Source organism: Toxotes jaculatrix, chromosome 9 (genome assembly GCF_017976425.1).
Source record: "Toxotes jaculatrix isolate fToxJac2 chromosome 9, fToxJac2.pri, whole genome shotgun sequence".
Taxonomy (NCBI): domain Eukaryota; kingdom Metazoa; phylum Chordata; class Actinopteri; family Toxotidae; genus Toxotes; species Toxotes jaculatrix.
In genome coordinates, this window is record NC_054402.1 from 18,277,066 (window position 1) to 18,296,427 (window position 19,362).

The window sequence follows — 19,362 nt, forward strand, 5'->3', positions numbered from 1 at the left end:
CTGAGATCTGAGGCTGGAGCAGCTTCACATGGTTGTTGAAGGTGTGAACACGCCATCACTGAGCAAGCTGGGTGGCTTTAAACACACACAGGCTGCAATACCCCAGTTTGTCTGGATGTGAACATGGCTGCATTATCATTTCAGAGTTTTTTTTAATGGGATTCTTTGGCACTCCAAAATTTTATACATTAAAATCTGTTTATCAGATATATAATATCTCCTCTGGCTCTGGAGGAGATTTGTAAAATTTGTCTGTCTCAGATTACGCTTAGATACAGGGACAGTGGAGATAGGAAATGTGGAGAAAGAGAGCAGGAGAATGACACACAGCACACAGCAAATGGTCTGGAGCTGAACCAAAGACTCACTGTTCATCGTATTTGTGGCCATTTGGTTTGTACCCTAACCATTTGGCTATCAGGTCGCCCTGGAAACAACAGATTTTTAACACAAAGCCTGCCTTACAAACTTTAGAGTTAGGATTATTTCCATTATTGATTAATCCTTTTTTTGTCAGAATTATTTATTGTTTGCCAATAATATGTAAGATAAAATAGGGGAAAAATTACTAGTTTGACATCTACAAAATGTTTTGTCTCACCTACAAAACTCCAAAACTCAGACTTGTCAAAAATAGTGCATCCAAATTAGAGACAAAAAGTCAGGATATATCAATTATTTTTAAATGTCCTACATGAGTATCAACTCTGTGGAGGTCCATTGCTAAAGAGCTTGATTTGATGAGTTCAATAAAGAATTGAGAATATAAATTACTCCGTACATAAACTTGTTCAAGTGATTTATTTACAAACGATGTGTGGACATGACCGTTCACATCCATCAACACTATAACTGGGGGAAGAAAAGCAAACATATAGTCAGTCATGTCTATGTTACAAAAATATTGACCTATTTACTATTTTACAGTATCTACAACATATTTATCACTTAAACATTCCTCGTCTTAACTTGTTCCATATTGTCAAGATTGTCTTCAATGTGCAACGTCATCACTTTTGACACTTTTCTTCAAACCGCAAATTTTTACAACTGTTACCTTTTACACACAAAAGCTTCATAACACCAGCTGCTAGACCAGTGGTAGTTTATGTCCTCCTACATGTGATGACGTGAGACATTCTCAAGGCAGAGCAGAGGCTCACTTTGATTCACTTTGCTCCACGATAATGAGTCTATCCTCCTCGACGTCTGAACTTCATTCGATTTCACCTTCTGGGCCAGTGAGTTCACATTATGTGTATGTGTGTCTGTGTGTGTGCTGTATGTTGCAGTGCTTTTCGTTTGCATGTATGTACATATTCCGTTAGGATGCTTTGACAAGGGGCTCTGAGGTCACATTTCGAAGTGGGGGGGGGGGGGGGGAGTAATCTGAAACGGGATCTGTCCGCGGCTGTTGTTGAGTCCAGGGTGGTTCAAGGGTGGAACGCGAGCCAAAGAAGTCCATGTCATCCTGGAAAGAGAGCAGGAAGAGGAACACAGACGCACAGTGATTAGTAACGTATCTACGCAGAGCCAGCCAGGGGCCGACTTAAAACAGGATAGTCTTGTCTACATCAAAGAGCTCGTGCTATCTCTTGTTTCTTTTACCAGCTGCTCTTTGTGGACACACACAGACAAATGTCCCAGTCCATAAAAGGGGGGGCATCCAAGATTATTATTGGGTGTACTTTGAAGGAATATTTTATGCAGTAGTTTAAAAGAAGCCAAATCTTCTTTCAAAGATTCAGTCTCTTAATGTCTGTAGGCATGAATAAAACCATGAAATCTGAAATCGTAACTCTTAGCCAGACTTTAGTATCTAATTCATAACTTATCTGTGTTTTCTGGACTCAGAGAGCCCACGTGATTTCTTCTTTGCACCTCAAGTAAACAATCAACGTACTGAGGATCATTAAGCAGTTTTCTCTGAGGCAACTAATCTGAAATGCCAAGGGAGTGTCTTCATGCACCAAGCGAAATGTTTCTGAGTAAAACTGATATACAGCCAAGGATATGATTTCTCTTTTGTTTTTGTTTTTTTGCATGAGAGGGCTGCAGTGACTCACCTTCCTGAGCTGATGGGTGCTGTTTGGGAAGAAGTGTATCTGTCACGGCTTCGCTGTGTCTGGTCGTGTCGAGTGAATTCCCTCTTGACCTGCACCCTTCTTCTTCCTCATCACCCTCACGATCCTCTTCCTCTTCCACCTCCGGTCTTTCTGCAACCTCTGAGCTCCCCATCATCCCACCAGCCTCTGCGGTGACATACTCTGCATGTCCTGCCAGCTGCATCGGGGCACCCTCCTCGTCCAGGTTTGTATTTCTGGGGCGGCGTGACAAAGAAAGCTGTGGTTATTGTTGTCATGAATTTCTGTTGACAGCCACACCCTGTGGTGTTTCACATTTGTGCGAGATGCCTTTGTTTGTTCTCAGCACTTCAAAGAATATGATTAGCCACATTGCGTTATGTCCACAGCACCTTGAACAGTAACAGAAATGAGAGAGCTGCACCCGAGGCAGCAGAGCAGCTTTTCGGTGTTCGCCTGGCGACTGATCCCAGGTTTACTGTCAGCGTACTAAACACTAGCTGATGAGGAGGTCATTCACTCCTATTCTCATATCTTCTGTACTTTACATGCTTTATTGTGGACACTGGAATTGTAATTACATTGCAGAGGAATGAAATTGTGTGTATGATTGTATTTTTACTGTGTTTGTTGGAAGGTTTAATGTTGAGTTTAGCCATTAGCCAGCTATAAAGGTTCAGCTCAGTGAGCAGAGAGTGGTCCAAACACAGCAGAGTTGCCAGATTTCCCTCTGTACTGAAAATGTTAGCAGTCGTGCTGTTTGCCAGGCAGTTTGAATAGAGGTGTTCACCAAACAGTTCAGTAGTAATGCAGCATGTGCAATATAGTTTGTCCGCAGCTGTCCATCCAGCCATCTCCCTCCCATTTTGCCACCCAAAAAAGGACAAAATATATTTTAAAAAATGACCATCTCGATCACATTTTGTTTCTTCTGAGCTTAAACTTGAAGCAGAATTTGTCCTCACCCATCACTGAGGCTCATCTGGGACTGGAAAGGACTGTTGTCCTGGCTGCGGCCCAGACTGCAGCTCTCATCACAGCACAGAGATGGGATCAGGTGGACTGGACCTGAACATCACACACATGAAATATGGACTTTACACATTCCCATCACCATCTGAAGTCTGAGGTCCTTCAATCTGAAGGGGAGCTGAGGCAACATGACAGGAAGTGTCTATTGCTTAGACGCTAATGTGTTAAGGTACACAACCTACCACAGGTGTGTCCAGGACCCAGGTGACACTGGCAGCAGGGTCTCTGGGGAAAGTCATGTAGCCAGCGGGGGTCCAGGCAGGACAGCTCCGCCCCGCTGTACGGACAGTCCTGAGACCTCAGGGAGGCTGCTGAGGAAACATATTGGAGGACGGTCAACCACTGAGACATTGAACAGCCCATGAACCCATGGCCCAGGACAGCAGACTCTACTCTACTCGCACCAATAATAAGGTATCCTTCATAAATGCAACAGCATTATGCCATTAAAATGAGCAACTTTTGGTTGGTTTAGCATTTGTGAAAAATCCCACCTGACTGGACTGCATGACCACCAGATGCACTAATGCTTATAAATAGTAAATGATTAATTAACTATCAATAAATCCATTAGTTACAGCTTATAAAGGACGCCTCATTAGAAGATGGTATCCTTCAACTTTTGCTGCACTATTACTTAGAATAATAACTGAGACCAGTGTGGAATGAGATTTTCTTGTGGTATAACTGCTGCTGTCAGGTGAAGTCCTCACAGCTCCAGCTGTGGTGCATGTACACGCTAAACGTACACGCTCTTGTATCTATTGGGAAATGCCTCATAACCCTCGGGTCCAAGAGTCGATTAAAATTCCTTTGTGTAATTTAAAAAGCAACTGTGTTGGCGTTTTGTAGCAGCTTGGGTGAAGGGTGGGGTGCGTGTTCGACTGAGTGGAACTACTTACAAAATATCTACCTCATGCATTCACTTTACACCACTTCAAAAAAAAAAAAAAAAAAAAAAACACACATACCACTGGAAACGCCTTGGTAACTTGTAGCATGCTCTTTATTTCAGGTGAAGTTAGCAGGCAAACATGATGTCATTAATTCTTCGCCCCGGGATGTTTCGCATACTCAAACGCTTTCAGCCTCAAGAATGCAGCTTATTATACGAGTTCCCACAAATATGCAACATCAGGGTTTAATAAGACTTAACACTCGAGATCACAACTGACAGATGGACTGGCACTGTTTGTGCAGTTAACAAAAGAGCAATGCTATATATACGCTTCTTTATTTGCCTAATTAAGAGCTATATTATTGCTTCATATATTGTATATATTTGGCTCTTTGAGCTGCACTCGCTCCATTAAAAGTACAGCTGAAGGTGCTGAAGCCTTTGCCAAAGACTAGAAAAGCAAAAACCAACTAAAGAAATTGCTTCAAATGACGGCTTCCACACAACTGCCTGCTCAGCACGTATTAAAGCACACACCTGAATAACACAAGCGACACATTTGCGATAACTTATCACCGCCTTATCTTCATTGTTTGGTATTTCTAATGATGTTGTATAAGTGAATATGTTTTGGAACACACAGTATGAGCCTTTCCTTTATTTTGGAAGTCTTGACCACAGTACAAATTGAACTGGGAATTCACCGGCACCTGGGGTGGGGTGGGGTTCAAAGTTCAATGCTCGCTGCACAGAACATGCAAACCTGGCTGGTGGAAAAAAAAGAAAGCCTTCCTTCGTGGACAGCAATCGCAGTGGTGCATGAAAAGTCTTTCTGGCAATGAAATGTGAACCTATCTTTAGGCCTCTGTAATGGTTTTAAGACTTCATACAAGTCATCTAATCACTGCTCCATCAAAGGCAGCAGTTCTTGTGCACAATTTTTTATTTTTTTCGAATGTAAATGTTTTATTGGACACCTGTGAAAAACACAGGGCTTCCAGGTGCTGTGACTCACCACTGGGCTTCTTCTCCAGCAGCTGTCTCTTGCAGTAGATGACACACAGGACCAGCAGGGCCAGCAGCACGGTGGCCAGAGCGCTGCAGATGACCGCGGCTAGCGCCATGTCCCGAGGGCTAGTCACCACCGAGGGCAGCGGCACCAGGTTCACACGTCCACTGCCTGTAGAAGAAGGTGGAGGGAGCCGAATGTGAGGAATAGATGAACATCAAGGTGTGAAATGTTGACTGATTCTTTGATTGACTGGCCACATGACAGCATGTGTTCGCAGCTTATAGCAAACTGATTATTAATATTAATAAGTTTAGTCTAATATTAATATTAGACTAAACTTATTCGAGGGTCTTAGACAAAACAACAAATCTCTCATGAGGTGCAGTTATGAAAAGAACAGGGAGATAATCACGACGAGGTGCAGTTCACTTCATATTATCCAACACTCCTCAGCCGATCAGAATCTGGTAATGTGAGATAAATTATTCCTTTTCGCCTTCAGCCAGTCATCTCTTTGCTGAAGCCTAATGAAATAAGCAGAGGAGTTCAAAGAGAAAACGCCTGTGGTGGATTCTCTCTCTATCTGCCTGTGTCTTGTTTTCCTCAGAAGATGATTTACAGACCCCCCCCGTAACCCCCAACCCTCAGGCTCCCTCAACATGCTAGTCACACAGCACTGAAATCAAGAAGCTGGTCAGGCTTTTGGAATAGGCCAGATATCAGTGAAAGAGATTGCACAGACGTCAGGAGTGTATTTATACTTCTGTGTATTATTGTGTCTGTGGTGCTGAGTTGTGTGCACGTGTATGCACTGATTAAACTGCTGGTACAGCTCTCATCCTGCCAGAGGGGAAACATGTCGTCACTGTTTGCCCTGCCTTCAGGACCCTTCACACACTCTCTCATGTAAAGACTTCTGGCCCCAAGAATGCTGCTCATTATACAAGTTCCCGCAAATGCAGAACATCAGGGTTTAATGCAGCTTAACGCTCAATATCACAATGTAAGACAGATGAACTGGCACGGTTGACTGAAAAAGCTGGCTTTTGCTACATGTAATTATCCTTTCAAACACTCATCAGAGATAAAGGCACACTCTGTGATCCAACTGTAAACTAAGTGCAGCCAAATTCAAAACATGAACACAGGAACTTTCCATCACTGTCAAACTGAACAGCAAATTTAATGCAGAGATGAATGCAAGACAATGAATTATTCATGTTTTATCATACTATTTTAAGTTGTGTTACTTGATTGTTTGGCCACTTTGTGCAAACAGTTGCTCATTTGCACATCGAGCAGACACAGAGCAACATTACTATTTGTTTTTCTGAACACCTGATGAATGCAAGTCTAGTATTCACTCTCTTTTAGGAGCGCTTTTGGTCTACATCAACTCCAGAGAGAAATATCTGGCTCTTTAGCTGCTCCGTTAGCTAGTTGCTAACCTTGTCTGTCTGTCTGTTACTTGATGCTGTGCAAAAAAAAAAAAGAAAATAGAAAAAATTACAGGATTGAGCCTTTAACACAAGAGCAATAAAATCATAGTCAGGTGACATATATATACTCTGAGGGGAAAAATACCACTCAAATTAATCCCTTACATTCCAGTGGAGGACACGTCACTCAGTGTTAGAAAGAAATCACTGGTGTGTCTAATTACTACGATATTGCATTCCCTGATTGGTGGATGTATAATTTCTGATTAAAACAACTTTAATTTCTGGTTCCACAGTTTCCAAGAAATATGGGATCTTCTGGATAAGAAACAAGGCTTTTTTTTCTGACTGCAGGTTGAGACTGAACCATGACATTAAGGTAACATTCTGACACGGAGAAATGGGTTATGAGAACCCTGAACTATTGCTATCTGCAGCAGAACATTAATGATCCTCGGCAGCCATTACTCACAGAGATCATATACAAAGAAACAGCATTCTGTGCCTTTCCAAGATGTTCTGTGTGATCGGGGGGAACAGTGTTAAGTCTGCGCTGTGAGTTGCGTGTCCCACATGACAACCTCAACTCTCCAGTTTGTAGCTTTAAGAGGGAGTTGGAGAAAAAACAGTAGCATGCCTGAAATCTCAAACTGAGTGGCATTTCTCTCTGAGGCTGTGTACATGCAGCTTAACATAATTGTTACTGATCATTATCAGTAATCAAACATTATTTTCCTGATCAGTGTATGTGTGACAGAGGCGGTGCGGGGCAGTACAGAGCAAACAGTGAAAGTATGCTTTAATGTCAAGTGTGAAAGAGACTGACCAGTTAACAATATACGGGGGGAAAAGTAAATTATGAGGGAATGTTTTATGAATATGACAAAAATAATGAATGACTTTTTGTTTGAGAAAATCTTTTTCAGTGAGCCCTGCTGTTTGCTTTTCAGTGCATTAATCACGGGAACTGGTTTCAACCTTTTCACATCCAAGAGCTCTTTGTTATGCAATGTAAACATTACTTTAGCTTTGGGCAGCTTTTTTATTCAGCCATGATAGGGGATAAGGGTATTTTAACATTCCTTCCAAGAGAAAAAATTCAAAACAACTCTCCAAAACTCAGTTTGACCCAGAGGGCACAATAAAGAAGCATTTCGATATAAGTACTGAAAAGTAAATACTGTCAAAAACATGACTTATTGCCTGTTATTAAAAAATATTTCTATGCCAGTGCCAGATCTTAAAAACTGTTACAAGAGCCAACAGCGAGACACAACCGAAAGCATTGCCGCTGCGCTAAATAATTTGCAGTTTATACAGTCTGAGTGTATTTGTATTTGTATTGTGCTCAATGAGGCTAAGTTTTTATTTCCATGTAATCCTACTGATCACACTGAACAACAATGTATCACCTGTTGACTCATATATTAACATCAAATTTCATTCTGATATTCAGAGGTATTCTTTCACTATTAAAAATAATAATATATTATATATAAAAATATATTTATTTATTAAAAACAGTGTAAAGTCAAGGTGTAGACCCACCATGTTTAATATTTTTGTTTGTCAAAGGAGTCTTCACTGTGTAGTCTTCACATGCACTGGTACTGCACTGTACTGGTAATCCACAGATTTAACATTGGACCATTGTATTTACATTTGGTCTTCATTGTCAGGGTCAAACTGAACTCATCCGAGGTGAGCATCATCTGGCCTACAACACAAAGGCAGCCTGTTATCAGAGGCCCAGCAGCTGCAGCAAACACAGATAAACACTGGTCCATTGAAGAGAGCTCACCTGCTGATATTATCTTCACACAAACCAGACCAATAAACCACAGCCTTTCACAGACTCCCTGCCTGTTGACTTTATGGAACGCCACATACTCCAAATAAAAGAAGCACTTCTTTTCCACTTCTAAAGGATCTTTGACTTTGGTCTGTACAGACTCTTTTAAGAGGTTCTTTAGCAGAACTGGCCAGTGTTTAAACCACAACTCTGAATAACAGAAGAAAGAACAACTAGCATAAGGACATTTTCTTGGACAGGATTTTAGAAGCTAATGATGGTATCTCTAATGGATGCACGTTACAATGATCTGTAACTGTGAGACATTTTAAGTTTCAGAGAAGTGACCATGAAATAAGAAAACTTTGGACTCTGGGAATAAGGTTTCTATTTAAATATTTATTATGTATTATAAAATTAGAATTACTATTATTAGAAATTAGCATATTGTCTGAAAGAAGCCTAAGAATGAAATGTATGAGTTTAGTTGAAGGAGATGTCCACCTCATCATCTGTTATTAAAACTATATTAAATGTTTGAGTTCAGCTTCTTCTACCAGTTTCAGAGTGTTCATGAAGCATAACAACTTGGTTTTATGCTTTTGTGTGAGGATAAACTGTCCTGCAGTCCACAGAGGTCATCATTTCAGGTACTGACATTTAAGTGACCTTGGTGAACTCTGACTTTGGCTTTGAATCCTGAAAGGCTGTGGTTTGAACTGCTGGCAGGTGAGGTAGTTAGGAATATTTCCTGTACCTTGCCAGCCTGGTATATTTTGTGCCATTTGTGGTGAGAGCTGATTTGTATGCAGCTTTGAAGTCAGTGAGCATGCCGCAGGAGCCAATACTGGGTGTTCTTCATCTTACGAGATGGAGCGCTGAGGCTATGAGGAGGGACAGAGGTTTGCCCGATCATGTTTCGGGCTTTGGCTAGTCCCCACTAAAAACCTTACAGTAACATGTAAAAATGTTCTCCAGAATTCCCCCCATTTCTTGAAATAGTTCACTTGGGAAAGTTGGGATAGCCTGCCTAAAATATCAAAGATAACTGATGTCTTATGGCTACATTTCATTTCATTCCCATCTAACTTCCATGTAAATTTACAAAGCTACAAAGAGCAGATAGGATTCTTTCTGCTTGTGTGAGTGCATCTATGCATGTGTGTATGTGTTAGTATGGCCTTGTCAGCTCTCTGAAATCTACCATGACAGTGAAAAACTCCAGCAGATGAAACACATTAAAGAGGCTAAAGGAATCCATAAAACACAGTCTTGTTTTTACTCCACTCCAAAAAGCCACTAGGGGAAAGGGAGGAGAAGAGAGGAGAGGAGGGGTGGTTTAAGATTTACAGTCCACCCCAGACGGCGACTGCCTCCCCTGCACAGCTGCACCGTTGCCCTGGGCCAGTGTGGCCTATTAGAATGATCTGCCCTTTAAGTTTTCACCACCCTCCTCAAGATAACACTGGAGGGAGGGAGCAAGACTTTCAAACATTTGGAAATGCTCCACTGTGGGTCCCTGTAGGAGCTAACTACCAGCTATGTTCTCAGACACAATGGCCATTTTGTTTCGCAGGCCTCCTCCAGTATCAAAACGGGAAGCTGCACAGATGGAAAAATGAGCAGACAGGGGGAGGCCAGTTGTCCTAAGGCTGGTGTTCATTACACAAACAGTAAGGCTGCTTGCAACAATGCATGAAAAAAAAAAAATCAAGACTGAGAAAGACACTAAATTAAAAACCAAACAATCAGCAGATGGTCTGATGAAATCATGAGTCTTTACATTTAGGGCTTGTGAGCAAGGAGTTGTCCGATCTCCCAGAGCTGTCTCCATTTATCTAACACAGGGGTGCTAACCCTGGCTGGGTCTGCTCTGATGCTCATGCTGCCAAAAGCCTCCTCAGAAACAGCTGCAGCCTCCTCTGCCATTAGGAAGTCACACTCAATTACCAAAGGTATAAGTTCAGTCGCCTGTTGGTTTTATGTGGAAACCTGAAATCATAAGGTTGTACTTAACTACTTATAATGGCCGGAAGAGGGAAGTTAATTGGATCTGTAGCCTACTGGAATGTGAGCCCTGCTCTGTGAACATACTGTAACACACCTCCTGCCTCGTTTTGGCATAATGGATCTGTACAAAAGGTAATAAATTGTGCTGCTTGAACCAGCACACTCCCTGATGTGTTTACTCTGGTGCTGAATCAAAAACACGCAGAACAGTGCAGCAGTTGCTTTTTGAGACATGCTATTCAGATACGTTTTGTCTGGAAATATCAATGGAGGTTTTGTCCAAGGAAGTTTGCTCATTTAATCCAAATTGAGTGCTGAAAATGAGTGACATGTTCTGAGCTAGCATAATCCAGTGTTGGCAAATCCACTATTATGTTAGTGGTATCCATTTCAGCTTTTCAGCTGCCCAGCTTATAAATCCAAGTGTTTATTTGCACATATAGCATAGGTGCTTGGCTCAGTGAGACTTAGTGAATGAACTGTGGCTCGCTCCACCCTTAAAAAGGCTGTGGTTCTGGTTACTCCAAGGACCTTGTGCTGGCATGTTGTGTGTGTACAGGCTTTGTTGTGGCAATGCTACTTGAGTTTTGGATCTAGTAGCATTTGGCTATGAGTTCAATAGTGTGCTGTAGCTGGTGAGGTTTGCTTTTAGACAACGGTATCCCTGTTGTTTCATCTTAAAACATCACCTATTGTGGGCTGGGATGAATAGCCTGCATTCATGGGAACATTTAACAAAATGTGCCAGTGATGTCTGGCCAATTGTTAGAAGAGGTAAAAGGAAGGAAAAGGTGCTTACAGTGCGGTTCATAAGGAGGCGGAGGGTCCCCACAGGGTATGCACTCCATGTCTTGGAAACCACTTAATTTTGTCTTCCTGTAATATCTGTGGAAGACACAAAATTACACGTTTTTAGCCTTCAAAGCTGTCATGACCACAGGAGCAGCAAACGTGCAAAAACTCTGATACTGGGATGTTGTAACATGTTTCTCTTCTTTGTCAGACTGCTCTTGTAAGATAATTAAGTTTCATAAATAACGCTTGTGTCTGGTTGTGATGTGTCTCTCGTCTCACCCTGGAAGACAGTCGCCGCACACGGCGTTGCTGGTGGTGGAGCAGTTGCCCTTCTGGAAGCGGTTGATGAGGCCACAGTCCAGGCAGGGCTTGCACTTCTGCAGGCTCCGGTCCTCTTTGAAGCGACTGCTCCGGCAGGGCACGCACCGGGCATCCTCTCCATAACCAAAGCCACATTCCTGGGGGGATTAACAGGAGAAATACACCGGGTAAGAGGTGGGGTCGATGGTTTGGGGTGATGTGCAGCTGGTGAAAAGAGGGCTTGAATGTGGACTACCGGGGGTCTGGAATTAAAGAATGATATTGGCTCACAGGATCAGAAGAGAACAATGGCCTGCCTCTTTTGAGAGTCCATCTTACACTGGCAATAATCTCCCTGACTCTCTCAGTATGAATGAGCGGCCTTCCGCTGCAAGACCCAGAAAGGCCAGGCATTTGAATAATAAAGGCCCTGGAGGACACCCACTGTTGTATTATTGCAAGTTTATTGCTGTGTTTTTGTGTGACTCCCTCTCCAAGCAGACTCAGTGAGTGTCCCGTTGATTGAGAGGCCAGCAAGAAAAAGGAAACGCTTCAGGAAGGGGGCAAGGATTATAGAGAGGTATATGGAGAAAATAAGATGAATACTCTTTTGTGTTCAACAACTGAAAGTGCACTTAAAAAGCACAGCTTCCATCTACTGTGTGAGTGATCTAATGCTAAACCACCTTTTGAGAATTTGTTCACCTGAACCAAGCAAAATCTAAATCCTGACAGATATTTTTAAGAACTTGGAATATATAAGATCCATTTATTGTTTTCAATGACTAAAAATACAGACAGAAGATCAAGTACATATCTTGTTTGGTTGTATGAGTTTTACATATTTCAGAGTCAGATTAACTCTTGTCTTTTACAGATTTAACATCGTTTTCCTGCCCTTTACAGCAGCTGGCAATGTGAACACAGAAGTTTGGGAAAGTCAAGTCTCAAAATTTTACTTTTTCGGTGGTAGAAACCCAACACTCAACACAGTTAACCACAAATCATTTAATTTATTTAATTCTTTTCACTCCAGCTGCTCATTTCCATCTGCCACTGTTAGTCTTGTTTTGTCTCTGTTCTAATTGGATCTCTGTCACTGTCACATCCCCTAAGATTATGTGTGAAGGCTGATGATCTCAATGACAAACTGACATTTACGTGACAGCTGATATTACTGTACATCACACTGAGTGAGAAGGCCCTGTAGAGATGACATCATACATTGATCCTTCATTATCAGCTCCACAGCAGCTGCCCTCCTGTTGTCCAGTGTTGCCACACTGCAATCCAAAGCCAGGAAGATGGACAGGGAGTAGGGAGAGGTGGGGGGGGGGGGGGGGGTGTGGGTGCACTCATATATCATTAAAGTGAAGGTCAGCTTCAAACAGGGCTTCTCTCTTCTCTTCTCTCCTCGCCCGTGTCCCATTTCACTGCCCGGGCATGCAGTCCTGCTGGAATGTGGGCACAAGAGTCTGATATGGGGGTTGGGTTTTGGGGAAGCAGGCTGGCTGGCAAGAAATTGAAAGGGAGGTTGAGGGCAAAGATGTGATCGTGTGATGGCACCACACTGTCGGGCTGGAAGATGAGGAATTCAGTCCTTCCAGCCAAACACATGTGAGCCTGACACTGAACCCTTGGGCCAGGCCAGGCTCGAGGTGGACCATCTAGGGCTGGACTTTTGCAGCTGTTGTTATGAACTCTCCATATAAGGCCTTGCTCTTCAGCAGGGCAGGGCAGGGAACAGTGGAGGTGGTGGGGTGGAGGGCAGAGAAAAAGGGGAGTGGGGTGGGGGGTGGCTGATGAGTGATAAAGAGGGGAAAGGCAGAATAAAGAAGACCACAGCTTGCGAGCCATGATCTTGCCTTTCTCAAGAAAAAGAAGCTCAGAGTGAGGCAGGAAAACTGTCACAGCACTCAGCCCTGAAACTGAACTGGTCCTTAAGGAAGCGCAGCAGGCCAAGCCACCACAAGGTACCTCTCATTGATTCTGTGACCCACTTCCACATGAAGGAAGAGGCCCAGGGATGATTCATCCACACTAAGCCTGGGACTGGCACAAGCTCTGTCCATGGGGCACCACATGGCAGGATGGGGGCTGCTGCCACGTAGACATGAGCAGGTCAGAGCACTGGAACAAAAGGAAAATGGAGCCAACTTCTGCCCCTCTGATCCAGGCCGCACAGAACATCAAGGAAAGATCTCTTTCTTCTTTTATCTCTGCTAACAAAGCTCCACAGAGCTGACACCCTGCAATGACTGAGACTAGTTTAGCAGCTAAAAGAGAGACTGTACTCAGTGGTAATCTGTGATGTTGAGGTTCTTATTATATGAAAAGGTGAGTAAACAATGTGTAAGCCTTTTCCAACAATAAATTACCAAACAACAGCCACCAGTATCAACAAAGGAGTACATACTCAATCTGTTAAACCTCCATGAAAAGGCCATATTTTCAGGGTGTGTACATGTGTGTGTACACAAACAAACAAAGGCAAGTTAATTCTGCTATACATCTGCTGACAGCTGAGAGAAAATATGTTTATGTCTTTCTGTAGGTACAACTTATCTTTTGTGTAAGCTACTCACTAGATGAAACAAAGCATTTGGGGAGAAAAATACCATGGATGAGCCCAAGAATAAAAATTGCATCATTAAAAAAAATGAAATGAAAATGAAGAAAACAGCAATTCCTTAAATTTTACATTTTACTTTGAGGTGGTTTCACCTCAAAGCCATTCAAAAAAGCAGATGCTTAAAATCCCCTTTCCCTATCCTATCCTATCTCCTGATCTAGTTTGGGTGAGACTGCCAAGCATAACAGCCGTGTGGAGTGGAGAGAGGGGGCGAGCTGGCTGGGACCTGAAGCATGTTCAGACGCAGAGATATTTCTGAGATTAGGAGGGAATCACAAGGGGGGGCTGCCAGTCATCTGATCTTGGTAATGAAACAACGCTGAAAACACTGCAAGTTAGTTAAAGCAGTATTCTGTCTGAGACAAAACACACCCTCACTCCTGTTGTTTTCCTCACTCTGTTGCACTTTTTAAAACTTTTGTTTCTGCCTGACTTCTTTACACACAAGAATAACATAGCTGCTGTCTGAATACTGTGATTTTGACCCGTCTGCTGCTCATGCACTCATTATAACTGTGTCTCTCTCTCTCTTTAGCCAGCACCATCCAGAAGTCCTTTGCCCTGGGAGTGTGGCCGAAGGAAATGTTACACTCTTGCTACATACTACAAGATGTTGACACATCAAAGTTGTGTTCCTGCCTTTTTTTTTTTTTTTTTTTGGCGACTGGCAGTTTTCCAGCATGCACTGGAAAGCAAGTCACCCCTTCTCCATCACGCTTGACATAACACAAAAGACTAAGCAACTTACTATGAATGAAACCTAGAATGAAATAAGTTTGAGACACAAAGAATAACTGGTTTTAATGTGCGTTTCCTCTGTGTGGGTGGTTCTTTTAGCTACAGTTAGTGTGGAGGAGCTAATTGATGTTTGTCAGCTCGCCTCAGAGCGGCTTCCAGAGGCAAACTGGGCCACATTCCTCCGGGATCTCTATGGCAGCTGCACAGGGGGACTCCAAAAGTCTGCTTCACTCACAACAGTCAGTTCTGCCTTTCAGAATATGGACAGACTGTCTTGGTTAAACACAGCTCAGATCAGAAGTTGTTTCTCTGGGAAACTTTCTCTGAGTGCAGCCCTAGGTCTCCGCTGTGAGCCGTCATCCCGCTACCTTCAGAGAAAGAATGAGGCAGCCAATTATTAACCAGGACCCCAGGGTGGCTAGCAGCATTCATGCCTGTTGAGCTGGCAGAGGAACACGAGGACTACTGAAGCGTATTACCAACCACAGAGTGCATGTCTGTGTGCACTGAGATTAAAGGCAACTGGGCTTAAATGCATGTGCGCAACAGATGTCAAGGCTGATACAGAGTTTTTTCATCAGTACTCAAAGATGTAGTGGAGTGTAAACTCACCTAAAATCAACTTACCAGCCTTTTTATTCACAGAATATTGTTTATTTAGGGCTGCCATAATGTTTTATGATATAAAAGTATACCTTACAGTGTAATAAAATAAACTGAAATCACGTTACTAAGGCAAGAGCCATTTAACATAGAGCTGAGTCCTATCTTGTTTTCCTAGGCCCAATCTAGTCTAATCTCAGCCCTGCAATAAATCCTACATTCATGAAGGCTGTAATGTTCAGTTTTAGGGGGTAACAACAGGTTCCAATCTGATGTTTAACATAAATCTCTGACTGTACCAACCATTTTAAATGAAATCTGTACTTTGAACAAGTAGAACTGCAAAGCTGTACATGTTAGAAAATGACTAGATAAGATGGAGGGTTTTTGCAGTGTGTCACTATTTGCTATTAAACCAAGTTACTGAATATCGGTGACACAAAATGATAGGTGATTACAGTTTACTCACCTTTACATCACTGCCTACACTTATAAAAGTAGGTGCATGGCTGCACCCAGAGAGGAAAGCCGTTGCTTACCAACCTTAACTGACACTATAGAGGCTTGTTTGTACAAAGCACACAAAAACCTGTGGCTAAGGTGGTGGAAAAAACTGTATTCCCAGCCGAGAGAGCAGCAAGCTTAGGCATGGCTAGCTTCAAACAGTGAAGACAATAAGTTGGACAGGGTGCAACAGGGAAAAACAATGGAAGCCATTCAGCTGCAGAAGGTCAAACGTATGGGTGTGACTGATTAAAGAAGGGTCGGTGTTCTACAAAAGCTAATAACAGCTTGGCTGTTCTCTGCATGAAAGAGAGGAAGTGATAAATAATGTTGGTTCCCTGGATAAGACACACTTTTCTAAACAGTGATGTCCATTCTTTTCATCAACTCGACAGTATTACTTTTTGTGGGGATTTTTTTTTTCATGAATAATCCATCCAACTTTTTTTCAGTTTAAAAAAGGTTGATTCAACTGACCCGTTATGGATCCCTTGTATTACTAAAGTTTCCTCTTCCTAAATAAACAAGCGACAATACATTTTCCTTTTGGTTGCTCTGTGGAAAATGCTCTTGAGTGAACACAGTACTTTAGACAAAGCTGCTTAAAATAAAAGTTTCAGTTCATACACGCAAGGTAATAAAAGACAGAATAAGTCGAAAACAATTTTTGTTCCAACCTTTGAAAGCTCCTGTCCTGCATCACACTGCTTGCAGGGTTTACAGTTCCCAAACCGGTCCTTGTACTCCTGTTCTCTGCATTCTCTGGTCTCCTCCTCGGCCCGCACAGGAATCTGAGAGGGACAGTCGTTTGGTGAAAGTTAGAGATTCCTGCATTTCATCACTGCTTTTATCCATAACAGATAAAGCAGACTTAATCCAGACCTATGCATCATACAGTAATCTCTTGTATAGTGGTTTGAGGGGATCAACCCCCGCTTTGGATTCTTCTTGAAAAACAAGTCTGATATTGTTGGGATGAGATAGGATGAAACTTTAATGAGCCCTGTGAGAAAACTGCATAGCTGCAGGAACAGAATCTAAGTGAAAAGCAACAATAGAGGGCTCATCAAAATCAGAAACTAGAATCTAGATGGCAAAAAACACAATCAATCAGGACACCGCAGTGGATAAAGGTAAAATGATCCACAGCATTGTCAGGGCGTCACCAGCAAGGGCTTTACAGATCCCACAGTGTTACACAGGTGTGCAGTGCAGTTCAAGTGCACTGCAAACTAAACACTAGTAGTCAATGTAGTCCAGACTTATAAGTACAGTAGGGCAGTAAGACAATGTGTGTATATATATGTATATAATATATAATAAATATATATATATAATAAATTGTAACACAAGGTCCACTTCCAAGCTCTTTCTGGAAATTCCCAACCAGTTTCACCCTAATAGATGGAGTTTGCTCAGTTATATTGGAAAAGTGTGTAAAATGTGTTTAAAAGCTCCAAAAACAAGAGGTTGCAAAAAACATATCCAACACATAAACAACATACATAGACATAAATATGTACATACATAAACAATACATACTTTGGCACACTTATGTTCAAAATGCATCATCCAATGAAACACTTACCAGAGTAGAATATAAGACATGCACAGTTAGTAAAAGAGAGAAGGTGTGTTGAAGACTCCAGACCATTTTGATCAGCCACTTGTTGCCTGAAGCTGAGAAAGGACACAACAATAAAGAGTTTAAGTTGTTCCTTCTCTATAAAACACATGTAATAATTGCTCAAGAAGAAAAACATATTAGGTTGGGTCAAATTTTTGAAGTGATACAACAAAGTTTTAGTCATGATGATTAACACCACTACAGCCACGTTCAGGTCTGTTTAACCTCTTGAGCCTCACTGACTTGTTAGTGGGTTGGTGAGTACGAACTCACTTTGCAGCCAATCTTTATTCAAACCCACAGAACAGAAGAATATTCCACTGACAGTAAACATCATGTAACTAAGGGTGAATCACAAAAAATATATACAAAATATATATGACACTGTCATATAATGTGGAATATGATCATACTACCAGGCTGAAAACTACAATAGTTAAAGTATAACGGGATTTAAACACATTTAAAAACACCCTTCTCTGTAATAAAGCAGGTGTAGGCTATGAAGCACTGATTAAAGAATGAAAACACAGACTGATGCTTTTTGCGTCCCACTTTACATAGGAAAGACTTTATTGTTCTCATGGGTTCATTACATAAAAAATGTCAAAAAAAAACCCATAATGTTGTCACCATGTAACTAACATCCTTATCTAAAAGTCACAAAATTACAACGTCAGTACGTGTAAAGCGACTGAGACTACCTACTAACTGGAGACTTAAAAGCCACGTTATCGCCAGATTATTTTATGATGTCGCTACAATAATATTTACAACTTAATATCTTCCTTTAGTCACTAGAGGTTAGTTGTTCGTGTGCCATACTGTGTTCCGAAATTAACCAAAAGCTCGCTCCGTATCGTTTGTCGTAAGTGAATTAACAGTAAATGTCCATAACTAACTAACAAAAAAGGCTTTTCTTACCTGCTGAAAACGGAGCCTGTGGATCCAAGTTTTTGTTTCTTAAGAGTCGAAAGCAGACCGGCGAGAGGTGTGGTGGTGTGTTTCCCGCACCGGTCTGCTCACCGTGCCAGCGCTGCTGCCTCCAGCCCAGCACAACACAGAGCTGCAGCGGCAGCAGCAGCAGACAGAGGACAAACCGAGCGCCGAGATCAAAGGCGGAGAGACAGGCAGAGACAGGGAGAAAGAGAGAGAAGGGGGAGTTGGCTTTATGGATCTGAAGCGCATGTATCTGATCTGTGATCAGCCTGCCTACATCAGCGACCCGGTCCCCCACAGTCACACATATACACACACACACTCTCTCACATGCACACACAGCGCTGACTGAGCTCAGTGTGACCGATAACAGTGTTTATGAGAGAGGATGTGGAAATGATGCAGTAGGGTTAAGAAAATGTCGACAAAGAAGAGCACGAGTCTATCTCCCCAATGAGTGTATGTGCATGTGTTGGTGTGTGTGCGTGCATGCGTGCATGCGTGTGTGTGTGTTTATTTGACGGCTTTGCTGTTTCATGCCAGCGCTCTGAATGTTGAGCACCAGCCAAGCGGCTCCCCAAGCTGTGGACACCTAATGCTAATTTATGGTCTAGCGCTCGTATATTTGGAGGTCGTCGACATTAAATTATTTGGGAGCTTTCATCTCTATGAGCTGCAGATGACATGACGTCAGTCTGCTGCTCCGGGATTGGCTGAACCCCGGGTGACTTGTTAACCCATCTGCTGGGTAGAGCAGGGTTCAATGTCAAGTTACTGGTTTCTCCTGCATGGTGCTTGCACGCTGGGAAATAGATACTTCATTCATATTTATATAAACGATTCGGCATATGTATTTCAAAATGCAAAAGTGCGTTTTTAAGAAAAAAAATGTTGGAGCCAATTTGAATTGCAGTAAATAATAAAACAACCCACTTTCGCAAACAGTGTTAACAGAGA

The 19,362-nt window shown here is 42.3% G+C and overlaps 1 protein-coding gene and 1 long non-coding RNA gene across 3 annotated transcripts; one reads left to right on the forward strand and one right to left on the reverse strand.

Moving 5' to 3' along the window:
* Positions 1-1,280: 1,280 nt before the first annotated feature.
* LOC121187747 (tumor necrosis factor receptor superfamily member 19-like) lies at positions 1,281-18,784 on the reverse strand. 2 transcript variants are annotated; one of them, XM_041047144.1, is made up of 10 exons: positions 18,391-18,784; positions 17,428-17,519; positions 16,517-16,630; positions 11,342-11,520; positions 11,067-11,152; positions 5,030-5,194; positions 3,299-3,424; positions 3,050-3,152; positions 2,067-2,320; positions 1,281-1,471 (listed from the first exon to the last, which is right to left on the reverse strand). In XM_041047144.1, the coding sequence occupies exons 2-10, from the start codon at positions 17,491-17,493 to the stop codon at positions 1,467-1,469; spliced, it is 1,098 nt and encodes a 365-aa protein (XP_040903078.1). In that variant the 5' UTR covers positions 17,494-17,519; positions 18,391-18,784; the 3' UTR covers positions 1,281-1,466. The 2 variants fall into 2 exon arrangements, with proteins under 2 accessions (XP_040903078.1, XP_040903079.1); XM_041047145.1 differs by having other exon boundaries at positions 3,299-3,427; positions 18,391-18,781.
* Positions 13,185-16,351, forward strand: LOC121187748. Its single transcript, XR_005894621.1, has 3 exons — positions 13,185-13,699; positions 14,156-14,299; positions 14,530-16,351. It is a non-coding gene; the product is annotated as an uncharacterized LOC121187748 (long non-coding RNA).
* Positions 18,785-19,362: the final 578 nt, after the last annotated feature.